The following is a 23,187-nucleotide window of genomic DNA, read 5'->3' on the forward strand; positions in this document are numbered from 1 at the left end:
CCCAGATGTATCAGGGATCCCATATCACTCCAACTACACGCGCCCCACGCCATTACAGAGCCACACCAGCCTGAACAGTATCCTGGTGATATGCAGGATGCATGGATTCATGAGGTTGTCTCCGTACCTGTACACGCCTATCCGCTCGCTACAATTTGAAACGAGACTCGTCCGACCAGGTAACATGGTTCCTGTCGTCAAAGGTCCACGTCGTCGTTTACGGGCCCAAGCGAGGCGCAAAGCTTGTGCGGTTATCAAGGGTACACGAGTGTGCATTCGGCTCCGACAGCCCATATCGACGATGTTTTGTTGAATCATTCGCACGCTGACCTTGCTGATGGCCCATAATTCAAATCTGCAGCAATTTGTGGAAGAATTGTTCAGTCATGTTGAACGATTCTCTGCAGTCGTCGTAGGTCCCGTTCTTGCAGGATCTTTTTCCGGCCGCAGCGATGTCGAAGATTTGATGTTTCACCGCATTCCTGATATTTACGCTACACTCATGTAATTGCCGTATGGGAAAATCGCCGCTTCATCGCTACCTCGGAGATGCTGCGCCCCATCGCTCTTGCGCCGACTACAACACCACTTTCAGACTCGCTTAAATCAATGATAACCTGCCATTGTAGCAGCAGTAACCGATCGAAAAACTGCACCGTCACTTGTAGTCTTATATAGACGTTCCGACCACTGCGCCTCATTCTGCCTGTTAACATATCTCTGAATTTGAATACGCATGCCTATACCCGTTCCTCTGGCGCTTCAGTATATTATGCACAGACAAATTCGCGGTGGGCACACAGTGATTGCCTTATCACGCCAGAAGAATGGAAAACCATTACATGCAAAATGGTTCAAATGGATCTGAGCTCTATGGAACTTACATCTGATGTCATCAGTCCCCTAGAACTTAGAACTTCTTAAACCTAACTAACCTAAGGACATCACACACATCCATGCCCGAGGCAGGATTCGAACCTGCGACTGTAGCGGTCGCGCGGTTCCAAATTGAAGCGCTTAGAACCGCTCGGCCATACCAGCCGACCATTATATGCAAAAACAACATCACAGGTCGAGTCATAATTGAGCCCTCTATCACTCAATACAAATATAAGATTTTCGGAACAAATTTGACCCCAAAAACGTGCATACAAACGATCGGTAACTCTTATACCCCACTCGTCTAAGCTGCAATTCCTCATACAGTGAAAAGCTGCAATTTCTGTGGTCTGTTACTCTCTGCAACACATCACGTGCCGACTGTGGCAAAGTCTCTTTCCTCCATCTGCGGGCGAAGAGTTATTCTCAACCTCTGAGGACCAAGTTTCCTTCTCAAGTATCCAGACGAAGTGTTTCATTCGGAATAACTAGCTGAAGTGCTTCACGGACAGAAGACAACTCTCTCCTGTCTACAATGATCGCGCAGTATCTTCTTGCCTATGAAAAGGCTGTGCAAAATGCTGGCCAGTGATACTATTGTTAACAAAATAACTAACTCACCACCTGGCGAAAGTTTTACAATGTTAACCAACCATCTAACACCCATGTACACAATTCTTATACAATTGGGTGTTACACTCTCTCTCTTCAGTTTTTCCACTCAACCCAGTAAGCTTGTGTCCCTGTCTCAATGTCTCGGAAACTGGCACCATGACTTCTTTTCCTCTGATTTTTTTTAAAGATTAGCCAGTGTAGTGCCCTCTTACAACACTCTAGACAGGGCGGTGTTCACCTCTCATGCAGTGGTGCCGGAATATCAGCCCATCGCTTTTACAAAGACAGAAAAGAATTCCAGAACAAAAATGCAGCTGCTTCGCCTCTTGAGGGACACAGAGATCCATATCAGCGACTGACTTCCCATTACACTGTGTTCTAGGAAGGCGAACTGTCAGTGGAAAACAAAATTCTTTTGAAATTTTTTTTGCCCACATGGCACAGCTTGTAAAAACTAAAATTGTGCACGAGCGGCATTTAGGTTACTATTCTACCACTGTCTGTAGTGTCTCTACACGTCTTTGCTGGACATAGGGGCTCAATTCGAAGCGGGACTCATCACTGAAGGCAATTATTATACTTCAGTCAATGAGATTCCAGGCCGAAGGTGTGTCTGGAGACGCCCCGGAGAGCGGTGGGATTCCAACCTGACTGTCGCCGCCATACGGACTAACAATGAGGAGTCATGGTCTGGAGTGTCATTTATTTTCATAGGAGAATCTGTGACGAAGCAATCTGGGATATTTTTACGTCCCCTCTTGTTTTGCCACCTGCCTCCTTAAAATTCATTTTTTCGTGTCTGACTAATTACCATTGACATACGTGAGTATAATCAGCATTTTCATAAAAGGGAAAGTTCGGCCCTCAGTCTTAAAGAATATACCACCAGATCTAATTTTGTGCTTAGTTTTATGTATGTAATTGATTTTCTAGTTTATTTAGACTATTCATAGTTAATATCTTTTCTTATAGGGTGAAATCAGTAATTGTTTCGTAACTTAAATTCTTCTTCTTTCGTTTCACCCTCTTTGGGGTACGCTGGATCTGTCATTTCTTTGTGCGTTGTTCTTTTCTTAGGACCCAGTATTTCTTCATTCTTTCTGATCTTCTTTTCCTCTCTTCTTCTGAGATGAAGGGTTTGGACTTTTGAGTAGATTTGTCTTGGAACCTTATGTTTTCATCTTTAGTAATTAATTTAGCTGTTCGATCAATAAGTGAATTTTCTGAAATCTTTAATTCTACTAGGTCTTTCTCAGTTTCTTTAAACCAGTTGGGTTTCGTTTTGCGGTTATGGAAAAATTCAAAGATTTGTTTAGTTAATCTGTAGGAATTCATTCTGAGAAGATGACCATAAAAATTTATTCTCCTTTTCCGCATTGTATCTGAAAGTTTTTCAATTTTCTTGTAGAGAGTTTCATTTTTGATGTATATAATCTTATTGTCTTGAAATTTTGGCCCAATGATTTTTCTTAAAATTTCTCCATTTGGCCTTTGAAATTCATGTTTAGTGTTTCTGCTGCAGACAGTGCTTCTGGCTTAATCACTGCCTTGTAATGTGTAATTTTGGACCCCCATGAAAGGGATTTTTTGTTGTATGTATATTTTGTTAGTTGGAAGGCCAACTCAAGTTTATTTTTTCTGGATTTCATTGCTTTGCTTTCCCCAGCATTCCAACTAATCCGTTCTCCGATATATTTGAATTCTTTTACTATTTTAATCTTCTGTTCTTGAACTTTGCGGTATTTACATGAGTGCTTGATGTTTGTCAATATCTTAAGTTTTTTCAAAGGAGATGTGAAGACTTATTTTAGCTGCTTGTTTCTTTAGTTCAAGGATTTGCTCCCTTGCTTCTTCCATTGTTTCAGCAAACAGGGCCATATCGTCTGCAAAAGTAATGCAATTTACTTTAAGGTTCTTCTTTTTGCAACCCAGTCTTATACCACTCTTAATATTTGTGTTCCATTCTCTGACTACTTTCTCAAGCGCACAATGGAACAGCAACGGTGATAGCCCATCCCTCTGTCGCACTCCCGTTCTTATTTCAAAGGGTTTCGATAATTCGCCCATAACTTTAACTTTCGAAAATGTATTTGCAAGTATCGCTTTTATAATATTAGTTGTTTTCTTATCCAAACCCATTTCTCCAAGGACTGATAATAGAGATTCTCTATCAATCGAATCATATGCTTTTTTGAAATCAATGAAGGAGATTACGTATATAAACATATGGAAGACGAAACACCGGCATTCTTCAAGTATTTATTTCGCTCTATTGGAAAACATTTAGCAAAGCTAGTCCTTAATTAGTTCCAAAGTAATTACCAAATTTGTCAAAAGTATTGTTTGCGTAACTATATCTTAATTTCATGATTTAAACAAATAATACGGCTTAACCCTTTTAGTAGAAGAAACTGTTAAAAAGACGGAATTTTTCTATATATTCAGTTAACTGAATGAAGTATGTTTCAATTGCAATTTCTGTAACTTAAACATCAAACAGTGTATAATATCAGTGCCTATTATTGTGATGATATATAAAAGCCCGATTTTTGGTCTCGAGACAGTCAGTCCACGGCCGAGTTTCAGACTAGGAACCCATATTTGCTAGATCAACAACAATACATCAACTTAACAGTGAAAAAAGTGTAACACAAATAGGCCGTGTGTTAAAACAATGACAGTGTCTGATCAATACCTACCGTATTATTCTGCAGGAACTATGAACTGTGTGGTGCGGTTTTTACTGCTCATAGATATTCAACAGTAAACTATTGTAGCAGTATGCTGACGTATGCCTGCAAACTATTAATGAGACTTATCAAAATTTGCCAATAGTTAACTGTCCATATAACTGTGTATTATTGGAGGGTTTTTTGAACAGTGAAAGTAAAGAACTGTGAAACACAAATGTGCACCTGTCGGCTACATGATTTAAAGTATTCAGTGTTCAAGTCCCCCCCCCCCCCTTCCCCCCCCCCACCCACTCCTCTGGACCATTATTGTATTATGTTGTGAGACAAAAGACGCTGCTTTGCTTAATTATGTTATTGATTACAGAAGGCCTATTTCGGCGTGTTTTCATCCTCAGATTATCTGTCAAAATAACATAGTTCCGTACAATATTTCAAATTTTTCAGTAGGTAATTTAACTTATTGCAGAAGTATGCTTGCAATGTACATCATGTAGTCTTGATATCCATATGACATCGATGTCTCAGTTGCTGTCACACTACTTTATAAATTGGCTTCTTTGATGCTGTTGGAGCTATAATTAAATTTTTGGCAATTTATCTGGTAATAAACATGAAGCCAGTCGCCTTTTCACGATTTCTTCGACCATGAACGTGTTTTCGATCCACTGCAGACTCATCATCAGATGCTGTGCTGGCGCTGCTGGTGGAAATGACGGAAGTTTAGTAATCGGTGACGAAACGCTTACGAAACGGAAAGCTTTTATGTTTTAGGTAGTTACAGTGCACTGACTTGTGGTATCCACATCACATCTATTCCTGTGATGTACATCATTAAGCTATATAAACAAATACGCACAGTATACACGAATATACATAGTATACACAGTATATTTGTGTACACAGCTTAATAATGTACATCACAGGAAGAGATCTGATATGGATACCACAAATCAGTGCACTGTAAGTACCTAAAACATAAAAGCTTTCCGTTTCGTAAGCGTTTCGTCACCGATTATTAAATTTCCGTCATTTCCAGCAGCAGTATCAGCACTGCATCTAGCTACACTCGGTCCACAACATAATGTCCTTGCAACACCTCCCTCTGATTATGAGTCTGCACTGGCTCTAAAACATGTTCATGGTCGAAGAAATCGTAAAAAATTGACTGGCTGCATGTTTATTACCAGATAAATTGCCAATGTAAACCACAATCGCAGTTCCTCATCGCCTATGGATATATTGAAATTAAATGTTTTGTTGGAACAGTTATTTATGAAATTGTCGAATTATCAAGGTTTATTTCATGATAATATTTCGTGGCAGCTATATTGACAGCTGAGTTCTTCCATCACTTGATAACAGAATAACATACAGCAGACAACATAGAGGTTTTACACATTGCACAAAAAGGACTACTAAAGAGTATTCTTGAAGAAATCGAAATATATTCACGCAAATAAAATTACCCTCAAGAAATTCTAAGTGAACAGATCCGTTTGAAATATAAACATTACATCGGAAATTTTACTGAAATTATCCATCCAAACAGCAAATTAGTAGAAAAACAAAATCTGCGAATGCATCAGAGATCATGTTACCACGAAATTAAAAGTAAGCACTAGAAAGCATGCATTTACGCAAACTCATCAGAAAATTGTTACAATCCTCGCTCATCACAACGCTGTCTGGTGTAACCAGTTCCATAAAAACAATAGGATTAAAATACATATGATCATAGAACAACATAAACTCAAATCATGCAAGCAACATAATACAGCTGATAAGAACAACCATATAACTATATAATACCAAAGAAGCATGCTGCCTGCAACGATATAACATCCCTGACTCAACTGTCTGTATAGCTGTCAAGCAACACCATTATGCAATAAACGTTCATAATTCGACAGTTACATAAATGACTATTCCAACAAAAAAATTTAACGACTTTTATATGCAAACTGAAGGTATTAATGAAAATTTGTACCAAGGCCGAGATTCTAACCCAGGTCCCCTGATAACTAGACAGATATCCTAACCACTACACAACCCTGCAAGGGCTGCCCTTATCTCGAACTAGGATGCAGAGGCTCTCCAACTGTATTGGAATAGGATCTCACCACCGAACGAAACAGAGGATCCTGCCTGAAACCGAGGCTTAGGTGCTTTAATCAAATGAAACTATGGTTCCAGAGACCTTACCAAGCCTCAAACATCTATGTTGTTATTTGCAGACTGCAGCTACTGCAGTACAGTTGGAGAGCCTCTACAATGCTGTTAGAGTTTAGGGGGAATACCAAGTGGGCAGATGGGTGAACCGGAATTTCAATCGAGGAGGGAGACATGCTGTTGTGTAAAACAACTCTGCCAGGGTTGTGTAGTGGTTAGCGCGTCTGTCTAGTGAGCAGGAGACCCACGTTCGAATCCTGGGTTTGCTATAAATTTTCAAACGGTTCAAATGGCTCTGAGCGCTATGGGACTTAACATCTGAGGTCATCAGTCCCCTAGAACTTAGAACTACTTAAACCTCACTAACCTATGGACATAACACACATCCATGCCCGAGGCAGGATTCGAACCTGCGACCGTAGCGGTCACGTGGATCCAGACTGAAGCGCCTAGAACCGCTCAGCCAAACGGCCGGAATAAATTCGTGACTTGAGTCTGCGTATGTACATCACAGATGTTTGATACCTGAGAAGGTCTCTGGAACCATTGTTTCACTTGATTAAAAGATTTAACATCTACCATAGCTCAAACAGCATGGAAGGAGCAAACTTATAAAATAGTGTGACTGCAACTGAGACATCTTATTATACATACGTATATCAAGAGCACAAACCATAATTCTACAATAGGCTAAATGATCCACCGAAAAATTTGAAATATTGTACTTTTCCCCGATTACTGGAGGATGGCAATCACGCCAAAATACGCCTATTGTAAGAAACAATATAATCAAGCACAGCAGCGTCTTTGGTCTAACAACATAACATAAAAAAAATATTCTCAGTTCGCAAGAGTGAAGGTTCGAACTGTTGTCTGGTTCTCAGTTTTAACCTATCAAGCAAGCTCAAAAATATCATAGGCTGAGAAGCAGAGTAAAGGATGAAATGCGTACCTGTGGAGACCTGCCAGTGAGTCGTTGCCTAGCTGCTGCAGGCTGTTTCCAGACAGTGAGAGCCGCGTGGTGTTGGGGTGCAGCCCGGCTGGCAGCTGGTCCAGCCCAGAGCTGGAGCAGTCGACCCTGACGACCCCACTTACAGTCTCACAGGAGCAGCTGCTGTCCTCTGGACACAGAGGCAGGTCCGCCTGCCGTTGCTGGGGTAGATCCTGCTGCTGGGCCCCATTTGACTGGGGTTGGTCTTGTTGTGCCCCATTTGACTGGGGTTGGTCTTGTTGTGCCCCATTTGACTGGGGTTGGTCTTGTTGTTGTGCCCCATTTGCCTGGGGTGGATCCTTTTGGTGTCCATCTTGTTGGTCTCCAGTCTGGTGGTTTGCATCATCTTGGCGCACTACTCTCTTGTGATTATTCTTCTGGTGGACATCTTCTTCTTGCACGTCCACAAATAGCCTTTGCCGAAGCGCTTGCTGGCCATATGAGTGTTCGAGACCTGCAACTACCTGGTGGCAGACAACTCTCGCCTGTGAGTCCTGGTGGCAGTTATACTGAGGAGCTGCCTCTCGTTTCACAGGAGCTGACTCGAAATTGTACTGAGCCTCTTGAAGGAGTTGTGCATCCTGCCGAATCTTACTTCTATCCACCATCCATGGAAACTGCTGGACAAGATAGGTGTTGGGAAGATGAACTCCATCTGGGGCATGCACATTGGACACCTCTCTTGCCATTCCAGAGAGGCTTTGTGTTGAGACATACGCCATCTCGTGTGAAACAGTCACCATTATAACCAGCCATGGCAGCAGCCTCTAGAAATCAAAGCAAATCCACAATCACACGCTACATACTGGTTACATGGGTGTTTAAGTGTGTTCAATAGTGTTCTTCATAAAGCATTGCGACACATACAGGGTGATACTTATTGAACTGTATGAAAAAAACGTAAATTAGTTACAAACAACGGCGTGAACACCCTTTATTCAACGTGTAAGCGTTAATACAGATATTCGGATTTAGGTTATGAGACTTGGATATGCCTGCCATCAATGGCGATGATGTGGCGCAGACGAATGGCGAAATTCTGCATGACCTGCTGAAGTATTGGAACCTCGATGCTGTCTATGATCTCTTGAATGGCTGTTTTCAGCTCAGCAATGATTTTAGGGTTATTGCTGTATACCTTGTCTTTAATATAGCCCCACAGAAAGGAGTCGCATGTGTCCAGATCTGCAGAATATGGTGGTCATCCGAGACCCGTGCAAATGGCCTCTAGGTACCCTAGAACCAGAATGCGGTCCCCAACGTGCTCCTCCAGGACATCAAACACTCTCCTGCTTCGATGGGGTCTTGCATGAACCACATCTTGTCCAAATGAGGGTCGTTTTGGATATCGTTCGGTATTCACTGTGCCATCAAGGAATATCGCACCGATTATTCCGCGACTGGACGTTGCACACCACACAGTCACTCGATGAGGGTGAAGAGACTTCTCGATCGCGAAATACGGATTCTCAATCCACAAAATGTGCCAATTTTGCTTATTGACCACCCCATCGAAATGAATGTGGACTTCATCGTTAAACCAACAAGGTGCATACTAATACCATCAAGCGCCACGGCCAACCATGCAGTTTGGCCGTCCTAACGCAAACGGTTCGGAAGTTACGACGGTTTTATTTCACATAGTTCGATCATTGTCACCGTGTATGTAGCAAAATTTGCACGCTCGGACGCCGCAGTACAATTCCTTAAACACCAACATTACAAAAACGTCTGTAATAAAATATCGTCCCATACATACATTCGGTACAAAATGCACGTCAAAGAAATGCAATTTGGCAACACCGTAATTATATGCGTGAGAAGTGTCTTCAGTCAATACGCCGGTAAGTTAGTGCAGAAGGTAGAGTTTTCAGTTAGAATACTCCATTCCGGCGGTTTGATACCAGATCTAGGTGTACTTTCTTTATTTTCTGATTTGAGGTTGCTTTATATGGTATCTTGTTTCTTAATCGTTGTATGGCAATTACAGTAGGTCTTATACAAAACACGTGCGATTGTTCAATACTAACAGAGAAATGAGAATACATATGTTTTTATTATTCCACTTTAAAAGCGGGACGCATCCTGCCTTGAAGTATTTCCTCTATTCTCTTCCATGCAGTTACATCCCTCCATGCATTCTGGTCCTTTGTCAGCAGCCGAGCGGTCTAGGGCGCTGCAGTCATAGACTGTGCGGCTGGTCCCGGCGGAGGTTCGAGTCCTCCCACGGGCATGGGTGTGTGTGTTTGTCCTTAGAATAATTTAGGTTAAATAGTGTGTAAGCTTAGGGACTGATGACCTTAGCAGTTAAGTCCCATAAGATTTCACACACATTTGAACATTTTTTTGTCAGCAGATCTCCTTTTTTTACTTGTACCATTTCCCCAAACTAAAAAAAATTGTGATCAATTGTTAGCGCATTCACTTTAGCCCCATTCGACCGGTCAGTGAGGACAGATGCGGGTGTCAAGAGGTCAACAGCAAATGCAGTACAGTTTGTCGCGCCAGTTATTTCTAACATCCATAACACAAACACTTAAAAGTAGAAGTAAATTATTCACCTATATTAAGCAAGATGCTGGAACTGCCTTACTTCATTATTCAAGCATTTCTGACACCTGCGTAAAAAAATGCTCATTACACTCTGCACTTCACTCTGAGAAATGGAAGTAATTGACGGATGATAGTGTATGTTCATCTAAAGTGTGTAAAATTGATTTGCTCACTTTCTACCGTAATTCTTCCCAGAGATAAAAAAAAAGTCGCAGTGGATTTTTCAGGGGAATGAGGAGGTTATATGTTGTAAATCGTCTTCAAGTGTTTGCCGCCGGATGACGTTGTGAAAATTCCGCAACATTTCCTCGGAGCAACTGCCCGACGACATCTTCATGTGGATGAAACTTGGCGAGAGCTAGGTACGACTGACGGTATGTGCACGTCGACGCCCCTGTATTTAGAACACGCGTGCGAAGAATGCACAGGCGCGAAAATCACGTGTGCGCAATGATTTGCAGATAGATGGCGCCATACTCAAGCGATCTCTGGCGAAAATCGCAGAGCGGCCATGCTGCGCGTGGCTGTACGCTATGTTTATTAACAGTGCAGCCAGACGTTACTTACTAAAAAACCGTAGTAGTCCAATGTTATGACAGCTCTGTTATCGAATATACATACATAAATTGTCATCGAATCAGCGGATTATTCAGTTGTCCTATATTTCACACAAAACAAACATAAAACGAATCAAAAAACCATACGTGCCACACACTGTACCGTCATTCAACATGTCCGCACATTTCCTCGCTTAACCTATTCTGCCACAAACTTGAAGAGTCAGAGGCCGAATGTTGTTAGTGATAACTCTATCTTCAAACACGTCATGAATTTCCTGTAGTGAAAAGTTGGCTACATGTGCCGTCAGAGAGTCCTGCTGAAAGATAGCGAACCCACGTCCTCTTTCAGTTAATTGATCACAGAAAGGCCGCAAAATGCTTTCCACATATCAAATGGTTCAAATGCCTCTGAGCACTATGGGACTTAACTGCTGAGGTCATCAGTCCCCTAGAACTTAGAACTACTTAAACCTAACTAACCTAAGGACATCACACACATCCATGCCCGAGGCATGATTCGAACCTGCGAGCGTAGCGGTCGCGCGGTTCCACACTGAGGCGCCTAGAACCGCTCGGCCACACCGGCCGGCTTTCCACATATCTCTCGCTGTCAATTGTGTCCTCTAAAAAAGTAGGGCCCATTATTCTACCACTGCTAATACCGAGCCACCCTCCTATTTTTTGATCATGCTGGGATACCTCGTGTATTACGTTAGGTTTTTCAGAATTCCAATAACGGTAATTTTGTGAAGTAACGTATCCACCTGGGCTGAATCATAATTCGTCCGAAAAGAAAGTTAGGTGATGGTCAATTTTTCCGTCATGCACTCAGTGCTAAACCCATTTATAAAACAGTGACCTCCTTTGCAGAGTCACCTGGTTTAAGATTTTCCACTGCAGGTATTTTTAGGCCTGTAATTTGAATAAATAGCAGCCGTTTGAATAGAGCCACAGAAAATTTCCATTTGTTGAGAAAGACGTCAAACTGATTTTCTAGGAGACTTTTCCGGACATTCCGAATGTTATCCAGAGTTCCCTGTGTGAGTACTGTAACTGATTGTCTGTTTTTCCTACCAAGAACACTTCCCGCTTCACGAAAGTATACTTATCGATCGGTGAATCGTATTCCAATTAGGAAGCTTAACATCACGAAATTCTTCTTGAAATAATGTCCATACTTCATGTGCTGATTCTGTGCGTATGAATCATACACTCAGGTGACAAAAGTCATAGAATAGCGAATGCACATATACTGATGGCGTTGGTGGCGGGTACACGAGGTATAAAAGGACAGCACGTTAATGGAGTTGCCATTTGGAGACAAGTGATTCATGTGCAAAGGTTTCCGACGTGATTATGAACGCACGACGAGAATTAACAGACTCTGGACGCGGAACAGTAATTGGAGCTACGAAAGGGAAATCGTTTGGGAAATCAATATTCCGAGACTCATTGCGTCAAGGGTGTGGCGGGAACACCAAATTTCAGGCATTACCTCTGGCCACGGACAGCGCTGTGGCCGACGGCCTTCACTTAACGACCGAGAGCAGGGGAGTTACGGTAAAGTTGTCAGTGCGAAACAACCATAGAAATCAATGTGGAGGGTAGGTCGGTGCGGCGATGTTGGCGTTACTGGGTTGATGCAGCAGACGCGGGTGCCTTAGTTAACGGTACGACATCGCCTGCAGCTTCTTTCCTGGGCTCGTGACCATATCTGTTGGACCCTAGACGATTGGAATACAGTTGCCTGGTAAGATGAGTCCCGATTTCAGTTGGTAACGGTTGGTCCCGGCGGAGGTTCGAGTCCTCCCTCGGGCATGGGTGTGTGTGTTTGTTCGTAGGTTAAGTAGTGTGTAAGCTTAGGGACTGATGACCTTAGCAGTTAAGTCCCATAAGATTTCACACACATTTGAACTTTTTTTTTCAGTTGGTAGGAGGTGCTGATAGGGTTCGACTGTGGCACAGACCCCACGAAGCCATTGACTCAAGTTGTCAAAGACACTGTGCAAGCTGGTGGTTGCTCCATAATGCTGCGGTCTATGTTCAAATGGAGTAGACTAGTTCTTCTGGTGCAACTGAACCGTACATTGACTTGAAATCGTTATGTTAGGGTACTTGAAGACCATTTGCAGCCATTCCTGGAATCCATGTTTCCAAACAACGATGGCGTTGGATTTTTTTTTTTATGGATGCGTTGTGTCGCCAGGATTGGTTTGAAGAACATTCGATTCGAGCGAATAATTTGGCCACCCATTGAACATTTATGGGACAATATCGAGAGACAAGTACGCGCAGAAAATCCTACGCCGGCAGCACGTTCTCAATTAAGGATGCCTACAGAGCCAACATGGCTCAATATTTCTGCAGGGGACTTCCAACGACTTCTTGAGCCCATGTCTTGTCGAGCTACTGCACTGCACCAGGCGAAAGGAGGTCCGACACGATATTAGGAGGTATCCCATGACTTTTGTTACCTGACTGTTCATGAATACGCTTTGGCGAATATAATTCTTGTATTGCTCCACTTCACGTGAAACACTTTCACTCAGTAAACTCTATTCCGTCGCGTAACAAACACGTGCAAGCCTGCGCAAGGTTTCTACACAAACAACGGCCTCGCAGCAGAGCGGTTCAAATGGTTCAAATGGCTCTGAGCACCATGGGACTTACATCTGAGGTCATCAGTCACCTAGAATTTAGAACTACTTAAACCTAACTAACCTAAGAACATCATACACATCCATGCCCGAGGCAGGATTCGAACCTGCGACCGTAGCGGTCGCGCGGTTCCAGACTGAAGCGCCTAGAACCGCTCGGCCACACCGACCGGCCCGCAGCAGAGTGGAAATACACCGGGCTGGCTGCCTGGAGGGGGAAATAATGCACACCAGGCGGTTGCGTTAATGAAGTAAGTACGTTTAATTTCCCCTTGTTGATTTGTATTTATTTGTATAGTATGACAAATAATACTTCTTTAATTCATTGTGAATATGTCTGACGTGTGACCAGTAATTGGTATGCTAGGTGTTAAAACAAACTGTAACTGTAGGATATGTATAGTTTAACGAATAGTGTACTACAGCATCACTGGTCATATAAAAATTATAAAATTAAAATGAAAAATTTACATATAGACACGGAATCGAACTCGAGTAGTCTAATGCAAAACTATGCCTGCTGCACTAACCTCGCAACACACCTATAGTCTACTGACGAGGGTACAAAATTGCCTTTGTTTGACGTCTGTTCTCTACCGAAAATGCGAGTATTGGAACTTTAATAGTGGCAACTATCTATTTACAGCTCGTACAAAATAGATACGTGTTTCAAAGTTTTACTCACCTTCAAAGTAGTCGCCATTATTGGTTATAACCCGTTGCTAGCGATGTGGAAGTCGTAGGATACTCTTAGCAGTGCCCGATGTGTTGACAGTTCGAGCGGCGCGGTCTGTTGTCCGACGAATTTGTAGCAGTTCTGAAGCGAATGCCGTGAAGTGTTTCCTTCAGTTTAGAAATCGAGTTGAACTTACGAGGGCTCAAGTCAGGGGAATGCAGTACATGGTATAGCACTTAGCAACCCCATCAGTCAAACAAATCAGTAACAGCTTGCACTGAACGTGCTTGAAAATTGCCCTGCAAAATGATGGTCAGGTCGTGCAGAAAGTGTCATTACTTCTGTCTCTAAGCATAGAGACAGAAGTGATGACACTTTCTGCACGACCTGACCATCATTTTGCAGGACAATGCTCAAGCACGTACAGTGCAAGCTGCTACTGATTTGTTTGACTGATGGGGCTGCTATGTGCTATACCACCTACTGCACTCCCCTGACTTAAGCCCTCGTGAGTTCAACTCGATTTCTGAACTGAAGGAAACACTTCACGGCATTCGCTTCAGGACTGCTACAAATTCGTCGGGAAATAGAGCGCACCGCTCGAACTTACAACACAACTGGCATTGCTAAGCTATCCTTCCACTTCCACTTCGCTGGCAACGGGTTATAAACAATGCTGGTGACTACTTTGACGGTCAGTAAAACTTTGAAACACGTGTTTCAAAGTTTTACTCACCTTCAAAGTAGTCGCCATTATTGTGCATAACCCGTGCTGTAAATCAATAGTTGCCACTATTGAAGTTCCAACTCTCGTACGTTCAGGAAAAACTTTGACTAGAGATATTTTTGCACTGTTCGTATGCAAGGAATCGCGCTGTGGTGACATAAAGCGCGAATTTTCGTTCACCCTGTATATTTAAAATGCAAACTTTCAGAGTACGACTGTTAAGTCAGATCGATAATCTCTCTCTCTCTCTCTGTCTGTCTCTCTGCCACGTAGTCATTTCTCCACAGGCACACTAAAGTTATAATCAGGAATGTAGTCCTTGTTTAAGTACAAGTGTACTACCTGAACAAAGATTAAAACAATAAGTGAAGGATATTAACTGATATCCAACTAAGTCTAAAATGCATGTATCAGCGCTGCTAGAAAATGACAACTTTCAGAAAAAATTAGACGTATTACTTAAGCCTAAATAATGTACCTCTTTCACACTATAATCATCATCGTCGTCATTATTTGGCATTTTGTATTCAGTGCTGAATAAAGGCTCCTCTAGACTTTTCCATCACTGTTCCACCAGCATGTTTTCTAGTGTTATTTAGTCACTTCCCAGTAGGTCGCATTTCGTTGTTTTTCTTACTTCTTTGACTCTGGAAAAGTGCTTCTTTGCTCCGTGCACCCACCACTGGTCTGACTACCTATTCCGCTTTTCTCCACTTCATTTTTTGGGTTTCTTACCTCAATCGGTAAAAAAGGAGCTATTATAGAAACACTTTGTTGTCTGTCTGTTTGTCTGTCCGACTGTTAAAAGACTATTTTCTCAGGAACGGGACGGTGTATCAAGTTAACATTCAGGTCACCTACTAAGATCTACGGTGTCCCTTGGCAGTGTAAAAAAATGAAGTTTCTAAACCAATGCAGTCAAAGGATAAGGCCCTTTATGTCGCATATTTTGATACTCACGAATTCATTCCTCAAAACCTGTTGAGTCCTTCCCGCTAGTCTGCAATGCTGAAATTTTGCAAGAAGCAAGGTTTCACAGTACAAGTAGGGCAAAAAGTCCGAAATCTGTGAATTTGTAATTACATCGAACGAAGAAAAATTATTGTCATTTGTTATCCGACTATCTGTTGTCCATCTATTAAACCTTTTTCTCAACAACGAGTAGACGTATCAACTTGAAATTTGTGTCACATACTAAGGTGTAAAACATTGAAACTTCTAAGTCAATCACAAGATACGCCCATATGTGTCACATAATTTCATACCCGCAAACTCACTCATTACAACCTGTAAGGTACTTGCCGTTGATGTAGAATCATGAAATTTGGCAAGAAGCAAAGAAAAAATCAACAAATTGTCAATTTGCAATTATATCGACCGACAAATTTTTTTTGTCATTTACCATCAGAGTTCAAAATTAAAATGAATACAATGTCGAACATCTTGGAATTCCCGCGACCGATATCCTGTCAGTAGCAATGTCGATAGCAGGCAAAAATCGTCGTCAATTCCCGGTATGGATAAATTGTCTGTACACATAATTAAATTTCTACGGAACCCTCAGTGTGCGGGTCCTATTCGCATCTAGCCAATTTTTCACACTTGACACCTCCCATCACATCCCTTTCCCTTATACATGCGTTTGTTCCAGTGTCTCCGCTACTAAATTGCTAACATCCGTTCCCAATCACCTGCTGGGCAAGTCACAGGTTGTGAACGATTTTCGCATTGAAAGTTCGTGTCCCGTAAAAAATAGCCGTAACTAAAACCCGATCGCTACTTACCGTATCAGGCACAAAGCAAGCGCAATTTTGAAAACTCTGTTTTTGTTCGCAATAGGATTTGTACTCTGCTGTTTATTTGTTTCTCTACCTCTACAGTCATCATCTTCAGCCACCCAAAATACACGACTGGCCATTAAAATTGCTACACGACGAAGATGACGTGGTACAGACGCGAAATTTAACCGACAGGAAGTAGATGCTGTGATATGCAAATGATTAGCTTTTCAGAGCATTCACACAAGGTTGGCGCCGGTGGCGACACCTACAACGTACTGACATGAGCAAAGTTCCCAACCAATTTCTCATACACATACACCAGTTGACCGGCGTTGCCTGGTGAAACGTTGTTGTGATGTCTCGTATAAGGAGGAGAAATGCGTACCATCACGTTTCCGACTTTGATAAACGTCGGATTGTGGCCTATCGCGATTCCGGTTTATCGTATCGCGACATTGCTGCTCGCGTTGGTCGAGATCCAATGACTGTTAGCAGAATATGGAATCGGTGGGTTCAGGAAGGTAATACGGAACGCCGTGCTGGATCCCAACGGCCTCGTATCACTAGCAGTCGAGATGACAGGCATCTTATACGCATGGCTGTAACGGATCGTGCAGCCACGACTCGATCCCTGAGTCAACAGAATGGGGACGTTTGCAAGACAACAACCATCTACACGAACAGTTCGACGACGTTTGCAGCAGCATGGACTATCAGCTCGGAGACCATGGCTGCGGTTACCCTTGACACTGTATCAAAGACAGGAGCGCTTGCGATGGTGTACTCAACGACGAACCTGGGTGCACGAATGGCAAAACATCATTTTTTTCGGATTAATCCAGGTTCTGTCCGTGTTTGGCGACATTGGAAGCATGTATTCGTCTTCGCCATACTGGCGTATCACCCGGTGTGTTGGTATGGGATGCCATTGGTTACACGCCTCGGTCACCTCTTGTTCGCATTGACAGCACTTTGACCAGTGGACGTTACATTTCAGATGTATTACGACCCGTGGCTCTACCCTTCATTCGATCCCTGCGAAACCCGACATTTCAGCAGGATAATGCACGACCGCATGTTGCAGGCTCTGTACGGGCCTTTCTGGATACAGAAAATGTTCAACTGCTGCCCTGGCCAGCACGTTCCCCAGATCTCTCACCAATTGAAAACGTGTGGTCAATGGTTTCCGAGCAACTGGCTCGTCACAATACGCCAGTCACTACTCTTGATGAACCGTGGTATCGTGTTGAAGGTGCGTGGACAGCTGTACCTGAACACGCCATTCAAGCTCTGTTTGACTCAATGCCCAGGCGCATCAAGTCCTTTATTACGGCCAGAGGTGGTTGTTCTGGGTACTGATTTCTCAGGATCTATGCACCCAAATTGCGTGAAAATGTAATCACATTTCAGTTCTCGTATAATATATTTGTCCAATGAATACACGTTTATCATCTGCATTTCTTCTTGGTGTAGCAATTTTAAAGCCCAGTAGTGTAAATAAAACTCATCAACCGAATCTACGGCTACACTTCAGTCTGCATTATTTACTTTACAATATGCTGGTTATATTTCCTATTAAACTTACTGACTCTCTGGCGTACTTTCAAACTGGCTCTATTAAGTTACTGCATTCGATGTGGTACTTTATCTACACTACAAGCAACCATTGCAATGTCATCCCCAAAACAATGACGATTCAATCATATGATATGAACACGCTTTGCTTCATTTGCGCCATTGTCTCCTTAGATAACTCTGCGTGGGCTGCAATTATTCTAATGTTGTCTTCGTGTCCCGTATGGGAGCGATACGTAGGGGGTTGTAGTAAGTTCCCAGAGTCTTCTCTTTAAACTTAGGAAGTAGTTTTTCAAGGTGTCGGTCTTCAACCAACTACCACATCTTGCTGTTTAGCATTTCGATAACGTTCTTGCGCGAGTCAAACGAACCAGTCAGCACTCGTGCTGCTCTTCTCTGTAAACGCTCTGTATCCCCTTTGATTTCCATGTGGTATTGGTCCCAAGCATTTGAGCAGTATATGAGGATGGCTCGCACGAGAATCCAGTAACGACTTTTTTTTGTTTCGTTTCAGGGTGTAAAATCAACTAAGGTCATAAGCGCCCATGTCATAATCTTAGAACACTAACACGTAAAAGTAGTTAAAAGCGACTGTTCGTTAAGCCCAATCAACGGAATGAAAGACAGCTAAAACAAGGGCTTCTTCGTGGAGAAAGGTCCACAAAATATGACGTAGAGACAGCGCAGGTCCCGAACCAACGACTAAATGTCCGTCGCCATATTGCTACGATAGATGTAAAATGCGGTATACAGCTCGTGCGTCGGTCGGAAAAACGGCCGATAACTGAGACGGCATACACTGCAGCGTATGCAGTTAAAAAAAGGGCAATGGGTCAGGAAATGGCGAACCGTCAAAGGTTGGTGACAATGTGCACAAAGCGGGGGACGATCACCACTTATCAAATGGCGTCTGCTAAAAAGCAGTGTCCAATAGGCAACTAGTTAAAAAAATGGGTCTAAGCACTATGGGACTAAACATCTGAGGTAATCAGTCCTCTAGACTTAGAACTACTAAGGGCATCACACATATCCATGCCCGAGGCAGGATTCTAGCCTGCGACCGTAGCAGCAGCGCGGTTCCGGACTGAAGCACCTAGAACGGCTCGGCCATAGCGGACGGCGGCAACTAGTTAAAATGATTTACTCACGACGAGAGGGGCGAGAGGAGGTCGGCCAAGCCATTGGGAGAGGTTTAATACCCCAGAACTTGTTACCGTGAAGAGAACAGCAGTGGCGATGCCAAAGCGACACCATCTGCCAGCAGACAGCAATACGAAGATCATCCTAAGGAATAAAAGCGCTAACAGACCGAGATAGGAGGACTACAGCAGCGTCAGCAGCCTCATTTCCCTTCAGACCGACGTGACCAGGACCCCACATGAACAACATGGCGGTTCCCTCAACAGCGAGCAACTGTAAGTGTAAGTAGGCTGCTTAGGTTTTTATCTTGGTAACGTCACGTAGCGCTCTGTATGAAAATCACTGGCTGTGCTATGTGCAGTCTGTGGCTGGTTGGCATTGCTGGAATATTCGCTATTGTAGTGTTGGGCAGTTGGATGAGAACAGCGCGTAGCGTTGCGCAGTTGGAGGTGAGCCGCCAGCAGTGGTGGATGTGGGGAGAGAGATGGCAGAGTTTTGAGTGCGGATGATCTGGACGTCTGTCCATCAGAAAGAGTAAATTTGTAAGACTGGAGATCATGAACTTATATATATATATATATATATATATATATATATATATATATATATATATATATATATATATATATATATATATATATATAATGACTTTTGAACATTATTGAGGTAAATACATTGTTTGTTCTCTATCAAAATCTTTCATTTGCATAACAGTAGTTAGAATCTTTTATTTAGCCGGCAGTATTGGCGCTCGCTGTATTGGAGTAGTTCGAGTAACGAAGATTTTTGTGAGGTAAGTGATTCATGAAAGGTATAGGTTATTGTTAGTCAGGGCCATTCTTTTGTAGGGATTATTGAAATTCAGATTGCGTTGCGCCAGAAATATTGTGTGTCAGTTTAGTGTTGATAAGAATAAGTAAAGGGAGAAATGTCTGAGTACGTTCAGATCTGCTCAGCTGTCTCAAAATCAAATAACGTAAGGGGTTAACCAGTACACTAATTCATGAATTTTTCTAAGGGGACGTTTCAGAAGCTTATTGCACTTAGCCCACAGAGGCCCTGAATGGCACTGAGAGAAACGAGGCATTATTTTTTATTTTTCGTCAGTCTACTGACTGGTTTGATGCGGCCCGCCACGAATTCCTCTCCTGTGCTAACCTCTTCATCTCAGAGCAGCACTTGCAACCGACGTCCTCAATTATTTGCTTGACGTATTCCAATCTCTGTCTTCCTCTACAGTTTTTGCCCTCTACAGCTCCCTCTAGTACCATGGAAGTCATTCCCTCATGTCTTAGCAGATGTCCCATCATCCTGTCCCTCCTCCTTATCAGTGTTTTCCACATATTCCTTTCCTCTCCAATTCTGCGTAGAACCTCCTCATTCCTTACCTTATCAGTCCACCTAATTTTCAACATTCGTCTATAGCACCACATCTCAAATGCTTCGATTCTCTTCTGTTCCGGTTTTCCCACAGTCCATGTTTCACTACCATACAATGCTGTACTCCAGACGTACATCCTCAGAAATTTCTTCCTCAAATTAAGGCCGGTATTTGATATTAGTAGACTTCTCTTGGTCAGAAATGCCTTTTTTGCCATAGCGAGTCTGCTTTTGATGTCCTCCTTGCTCCGTCCGTCATTGGTTATTTTACTGCCTAGGTAGCAGAATTCCTTAACTTCATTGACTTCGTGACCATCAATCCTGATGTTTTCTCGCTGTTCTCATTTCTACTACTTCTCATTACCTTCGTCTTTCTCCGATTTACTCTCAAACCATACTGTGTACTCATTAGACTGTTCATTCGGTTCAGCAGATCATTTAATTCTTCTTCACTTTCACTCAGGATAGCAATGTCATCAGCGAATCGTATCATTGATATCCTTTCACCTTGTATTTTAATTCCACTCCTGAACCTTTCTTTTATTTCCATCATTGCATCCTCGATGTACAGATTGAAGAGTAGGGGCGAAAGGCTACAGCCTTGTCTTACACCCTTCTTAATACGAACACTTCGTTCTTGATCGTCCACTCTTATTATTCCCTCTTGGTTGTTGTACGAGGTGCATTCAAGTTCTAAGGCCTCCGATTTTTTTTCTAATTAACTACTCACCCGAAATCTATGAAACTGGCGTTACTTCTCGACGTAATCGCCCTGCAGACGTACACATTTTTCACAACGCTGACGCCATGATTCCATGGCAGCGGCGAAGGCTTCTTAGGAGTCTGTTTTGACCACTGGAAAATCGCTGAGGCAATAGCAGCACGGCTGGTGAATGTGCGGCCACAGAGAATGTCTTTCATTGTTGGAAAAAGCCAAAAGTCACTAGGAGCCAGGTCAGGTGTGTAGGGCATGACCAATCACTTCAAAGTTGTTATCACGAAGAAACTGTTGCGTAACGTTAGCTCGATATGCGGGTGCGTTGTCTTGGTGAAACAGCACATGCGCAGCCCTTCCCGGGCGTTTTTGTTGCTGTGCAGGAAGGAATTTGTTCTTCAAAACATTTTCGTAGGATGCACCTGTTACCGTAGTGCCCTTTGGAACGCTATGGGTAAGGATTACGCCCTCGCTGTCCCAGAACATGGACACCATCAATTTTTCAGCACTGGCGGTTACCCGAAATTTTTTTGGTGGCGGTTAATCTGTGTGCTTCAATTGAGCTGACTGGCGCTTTGTTTCTGGATTGAAAAATGGCATCCACATCTCATCCATTGTCACAACCGACGAAAAGAAAGTCCCATTCATGCTGACATTGCGCGTCAACATTGCTTGGCAACATGCCACACGGGCAGCCATGTGGCCGTCCGTCAGCATTCGTGGCACCCACCTGGATTTTTTTGGTGGCGGTTAATCTGTGTGCTTCAATTGAGCTGACTGGCGCTTTGTTTCTGGATTGAAAAATGGCATCCACATCTCATCCATTGTCACAACCGACGAAAAGAAAGTCCCATTCATGCTGACATTGCGCATTTTCAGGTCGTCATGCAGGATTGTGTGCACAGAACCCACAGAAATGCCAACTCTGGAGGCGAACTGTTCAACAGTTATTCGGCGGTCCCCCAAAACAATTCTCTCCACTTTCTCGATCATGTCGTCAGACCGGCTTGTGTGAGCCCGAGGTTGTTTCGGTTTGTTGTCACACGATGTTCTGCGTTCATTAAACTGTCACACCCACGAACGCACTTTCGACACATCCATAACTTCATCACCACATGTCTCCTTCAACTGTCGATTATTTCAATTGGTTTCACACCACGCAAATTCAGAAAACGAATGATTGCACACTGTTCAAGTAAGGAAAACGTCGCCATTTTAAGTATTTAAAACAGTTCTCATTCTCGCCGCTGGCGGTAAAATTCCATCTGCTGTTCGGTGCTGCCATCTCTGGGACGTATTGACAATGAACGTGGCCTCATTTTAAAACAATGCGCATGTTTCTATCTCTTTCCAATCAAGAGAAAAAAAATCGGAGGCCTTAGAACTTGAATGCACCTCCTACATATTGTATATGACCCGTCTCTCCCTATAGCTTACCCCTACTTTTTCAGAATCTCGAACAGCTTGCACCATTTTATATTGTCGAATGCTTTTTCCAGGTCGACAAATCCTATGAATTCATTTTTCTTTAGCCTTCCTTCCATTATTAGCCGTAATGTCAGAATTGCCTCTCTCGCCCCTTTACTTTTCCTAAAGCCAAACTGATCGTCACCTAGTGCATTCTCAATTTTCTTTTCCATTCTTCTGTGTATTATTCTTGTAAGCAGCTTCGATGCATGAGCTGTTAAGCTGATTGTGCGATAATTCTCGCACTTGTCAGCTCTTGCCGTCTTCGGAATTGTGTGGATGATGCTTTTGCGAAAGTCAGATGGTATGTCGCCAGACTCATATATTCTACACACCAACGTGAATAGTCGTTTCGTTGCCACTTCTCCCAATGATTTTAGAAAGTCTGATGGAATGTTATCTATCCCTTCTGCCTTATTTGACCGCAAGTCCTCCAAAGCGCTTTTAAATTCCGATTCTAATACTGGATCCCCTATCTCTTCTAAATCGACTCCTGTTTCTTCTTCTATCACATCCGCCAAATCTTCACCCTCATAGAGGCTTTCAATGTATTCTTTCCACCTATCTGCTCTCTCCTCTGCATTTAACAGTGGAATTCCCGTTGCACTC

General features: G+C 42.9%; 1 protein-coding gene across 1 annotated transcript in view; it reads right to left on the bottom strand.

Moving 5' to 3' along the window:
- The window catches only part of LOC126229604 (uncharacterized), a 154,981-nt gene that overhangs the window by 107,238 nt on the left and 24,556 nt on the right, over positions 1-23,187 (bottom strand). Inside the window, exon 2 of the mRNA XM_049942345.1 lies at positions 7,309-8,114. Coding sequence (XP_049798302.1) covers positions 7,309-8,114 — 806 coding nt within the window. The remainder of the gene's footprint in view (positions 1-7,308; positions 8,115-23,187) is intronic.

The sequence above is a fragment of the Schistocerca nitens genome, unplaced genomic scaffold (genome assembly GCF_023898315.1).
Source record: "Schistocerca nitens isolate TAMUIC-IGC-003100 unplaced genomic scaffold, iqSchNite1.1 HiC_scaffold_376, whole genome shotgun sequence".
NCBI classification, from domain to species: Eukaryota; Metazoa; Arthropoda; class Insecta; order Orthoptera; family Acrididae; genus Schistocerca; species Schistocerca nitens.